Source organism: Musca autumnalis, unplaced genomic scaffold (assembly GCF_047663935.1).
Source record: "Musca autumnalis isolate F117 unplaced genomic scaffold, ASM4766393v1 scaffold_5, whole genome shotgun sequence".
In the NCBI taxonomy this organism is placed as follows: Eukaryota; Metazoa; Arthropoda; class Insecta; order Diptera; family Muscidae; genus Musca; species Musca autumnalis.
The window spans coordinates 83398295-83402263 of NW_027412088.1; the positions used below are offsets into that span (position 1 = coordinate 83398295).

A 3969-nucleotide genomic window follows, 5' to 3' on the forward strand; every position below is an offset into this window, starting at 1 on the left:
ACTTCAACAGCTGATCAATTTTTTTGATGGGGCGAGGAAAAAGTGGAAAAGCGGAAAAACAAAACAAAAACACCTGAAGACTGTATGGAGGAGCAACTAAAAGATTGCAACATAAAGAAAATATTAAGGAAAAATAAAGAAGAAAAGAGATGTCAACAAATTAAAGTCTGTTTTAGATAAAGTCAAAAGTGGCAGCATTTTTCAAGTGATAACCAATAGAAAACCCCACTATTATATGTTTTTGAATGCATTAATTAAATTAATAAGAAAATGCGACATCGCAGTGGTTATAGCTCCGACGAATTTAGTAGCAGTGGCAGTGATGAAGATACCCAGTTGAAGAAAGTCCAAGCCCGTATGTGTGGCGTTGGACATCAAAGAAACACGGATATAGTACCGAGGTAAGGATATGTCTTAAAAACTACAGTTGAACTTTGACATTTAAGGATTTTATTTTTCCTTATTATATCCCAATACGACGTGTCTCATTTCTATAAGCTCATAGATCGGAACAAATACAAGTTGTTTCCTGGAAATAATTGGTATTGATAAACTGATAAGAGATAGCGTGAAACGACGAGTCATATATTGTCATATATTTGAACAAAGTTCATTAGAGGCGGGTATTTTTAAAATCTTTATATAGTTAATATACGTAATGCTCTTTAATTGGTGTGATAAGGGACCTATAGCAAACAACTGTGTGAATAAAATGATTGGTATTTTATGATAATGTTTAAAACATAATATAATCGTTGGACAAACATTATATTAACGAAATCTCCAGTTTATGCCCAAATGCCTATGAATCTTTGTTGTTCCTTAAAATACCAATACCAAGTTCTCCTATGAAAACGATAAATGTCATGAGTTAAGGCGTTGAGTTAATAACACACCTATGTTAATTATACTTCTACTACTACACACCTAATGTTGTCAATCCTCGCTATAATTTCAATGTCCATTATCTGCGACCCTGCATCTTGAATGTCCCAAGGGCAATTTTAATGTCAAGTTGACGCCAACTGTCGGATAACTTAAGCCTTCACAGTGAAATATCCCACTACGGAATGAGGTCCACAAAAACATGGACGTCAGCAGCAGGAACATACGCATTGAATAGAAAAAGTACCTATGTGTGAAAAAAAATCAAGGAGTACAAAAGTCAGATTCAATGTCGGAAATTCCACAAAATACTGAAAAAGGCAAATCCTACTGTAGATGTTATCTGGTCTGGTCAGGAAATGGACAACTCCTTTTCTAGTTCTTGGTATCCAGCAGTGGCGATGAAGTTGAAGTTGTTGCACCATTCCTTGAAGATAGTTTTGAATATGTACCGTCGAGCCAAAACGAGTTCAATATAGCAAAAAGTCGGACAAAGAATAAAAATGCAGAAGAAGCCGATGAGTCTCGATGAGTCTTAGGTTGCCACAAGCATCCACGAAGGGTCAAGGGAGACATCTCTCATATCAATGAGTGCACCCGTCTCAAATCAGCTCAATGATGTGGGCCAACATTTTATAGCCAAGTCCAGTCCATGTTATCGTTCACAAACATCCACCCGTATCTTAAATATTATTATTATTTATTATTATTATTATTTAGTATCTTAAATATATTAAATTTATGATTTCTTTAATATGACGTAATATTTTTACACAATTAAGCCACTTCCCCTCTCTTTTCCAGACCCGGTGCCTCACCTGGCTATTGGTTGTGCTGTCTACTACCCCTATCATTGGTTGTCACTTATTGGAAAGATTTACATGAACCACAAAGATGCTCCGACGTGCCACAACAATATAAACTAATCACATTAACCGCTCTAACAATTTGTATACAAAATATAAGTTTTTTCCTTTATCTTTTACTACAAGCCAAACTTTATAAATGGCTTATCATGTTTATACCCTTTGTGGGTGGAACATGCCTATTCCGATTTGGTCTCGGTATGAATTGGTGGTTGGCATTCGTATGGACTTTATTCATCGATGTCATCTTTCAGAGATGCTACATACAAGTGATGCGTGATTTACCAAAAAGTTTTACCTACGGTGAGGCATCAATTTTGACACAGGGTATATTTTTGTTTGTTATGAATACCCTAATAATGGGCTATCAATTGGTGGTGGAGAATACAGCTAAAGAAAACTTGAACGAAATGCAAACTTTGGCAACAATTATGATGGTAAGTTAGGAAGAGGGTAGTGTGGCGTCAAGAGATTAATTGTTGATATATGAATTTACTTATTTTACAGTTTGCCTTACTTTGGCTTTTGCTGGTGTGTACCTCCCTGTTGGCCTGTCAATTTCTGCGCAAACCTTTTACATTTTATCCCATTATGATGACATTTGTGGCTGCAGCCACTTTGGCGCCAGTCACAAAACCCCTACCTGTTATTGCTGTTTTTGAATTTATTTTCAAAGATAAACTGAGGGTAAATTTCAGAACTTATTTTCCATGTACATAATGTTACTAATTTGCTATTCCTATCCTTTGTAGCTCTATATTATTTTGTTTTATGTGGCCCTTGTTGTTGCCACCGTAGCAGTAGTTTGTTGGCAGTTGCGTAATGCCCAACATGCAACGACCAGCGTTCGAAAACTTTTCCACATTTTTATGGTACTTGTCTATATACCTGGTTTATTATATGAATGCGCATTTTTATACATTGCTTCGGGAGTAGCATTGGCATTGATAACCATATTTGATTTATTACGCATACTGCGTATGCCTCCATTGGGAGAAATTTTGGAAAAGGCATTCCACTCGTTTGCCGATGAAAAGGATGCTGGTATTATAGCCTTTACACCAATGTGTCTATTAATTGGCTGCTCTCTACCCATATGGATTATGCCTTGTCCTTGCCATACAAATGAGCAGGGCTTGAATGTAAAACTCTTACCTTTACTGTCGGGCGTTTTGACAATTGGTTTTGGTGATACAGCAGCCAGTGTTATTGGTTCGAAATATGGACGTAATAAATGGAATAGTAAGTACAATTTTTATAGCAAAAAATTACTTGTTTTTAAAGAGAATTTTTCTTCCAGATAGCTCCCGTTCGATAGAGGGTTCAGTAGCCTTTGTCTTTTATGTATTATTACCCATTATTATTTTCAATTTAATGGAATTTGTACACTTGGATACACTGCAGTGGCTTGTCATTGTTACGGCCACATTTATTTCGGCTCTTGTAGAAGCCCGTACTGATCAAATAGATAATTTAGTATTACCCTTAGTCTTCTATATAATTATTAGTCTGCGTTAATGTTTAATTAAGTTTTGTTTTCTAAGAAGAAGATGAAATTGTAACATTCCTTCCAAGAGGCGACAAATATGTATGTAGCTACTAGCTCTTTTAGAATAAGTTATTGCTTAAGCACCTATTTTATTGACATTATTAAAATACATATTGTTTTATGTAAAATCGATCTTACATACACATATATGTACGATCTTACATATACATTTGTAAAATGAAGTATTTTGTTTATTAATAGTGGGGGATAGGAAATATCAAAGGTATGGTTCTGATTAAACCATTACAAAGTGCATGTTTCTTCATTCACACATGTGCCGCGCAACAAGCTCAACTCATTATGTTACCTAACTACTAACTATTGAGTTGTTGGACGCTTATTATTTACACACCAATTCAGAGTCCACTATATTGAGTAATCTTCTCTAGGATGTGTTGTTTATTTGGCATGGAACGTTATCGGTCTTTGTTCCATCATCAGTGTCTAGGTCTATTGGCTTCGGCCGATGGACGGTCGTTCTGTGTGACCACTTAGGCCCCTACAGTTAAGCGCCATGCTTCCTTACAAAATGACCCGAACGCTCTAAAATATCTATGTATATACAGTTAGCCAACTTAATTGACTTTTAGAGTATATGGAGATGTAATCTCTTGACGTGCCATTTTTTGATTGTCCTTCTTGAAACAAAGGAAAAAGATAATATTTTCC

The 3969-nt window shown here is 35.7% G+C and overlaps 1 protein-coding gene across 1 annotated transcript; it reads left to right on the forward strand.

Annotated features, from left to right (window-relative positions):
- On the forward strand, positions 1-3482 carry Dolk (Dolichol kinase). Its single transcript, XM_073956525.1, has 5 exons — positions 1-401; positions 1690-2188; positions 2259-2438; positions 2504-2993; positions 3052-3482. Exons 1-5 carry the CDS (start codon positions 271-273, stop codon positions 3267-3269), a joined length of 1518 nt encoding a protein of 505 aa, XP_073812626.1. The 5' UTR covers positions 1-270; the 3' UTR covers positions 3270-3482.
- The last annotated feature ends 487 nt before the right edge of the window (positions 3483-3969 follow it).

Bases quoted from the DNA above. Each gene is read 5' to 3' on its own strand.
- Dolk (XM_073956525.1), top strand. From the start codon at position 271: ATGCGACATCGCAGTGGTTATAGCTCCGACGAATTTAGTAGCAGTGGC. The intron at 2,439-2,503 runs GTAAATTTCAGA...TATCCTTTGTAG, and splicing joins TTTTCAAAGATAAACTGAGG to CTCTATATTATTTTGTTTTA. The intron at 2,994-3,051 runs GTAAGTACAATT...TTTTTCTTCCAG, and splicing joins TGGACGTAATAAATGGAATA to ATAGCTCCCGTTCGATAGAG.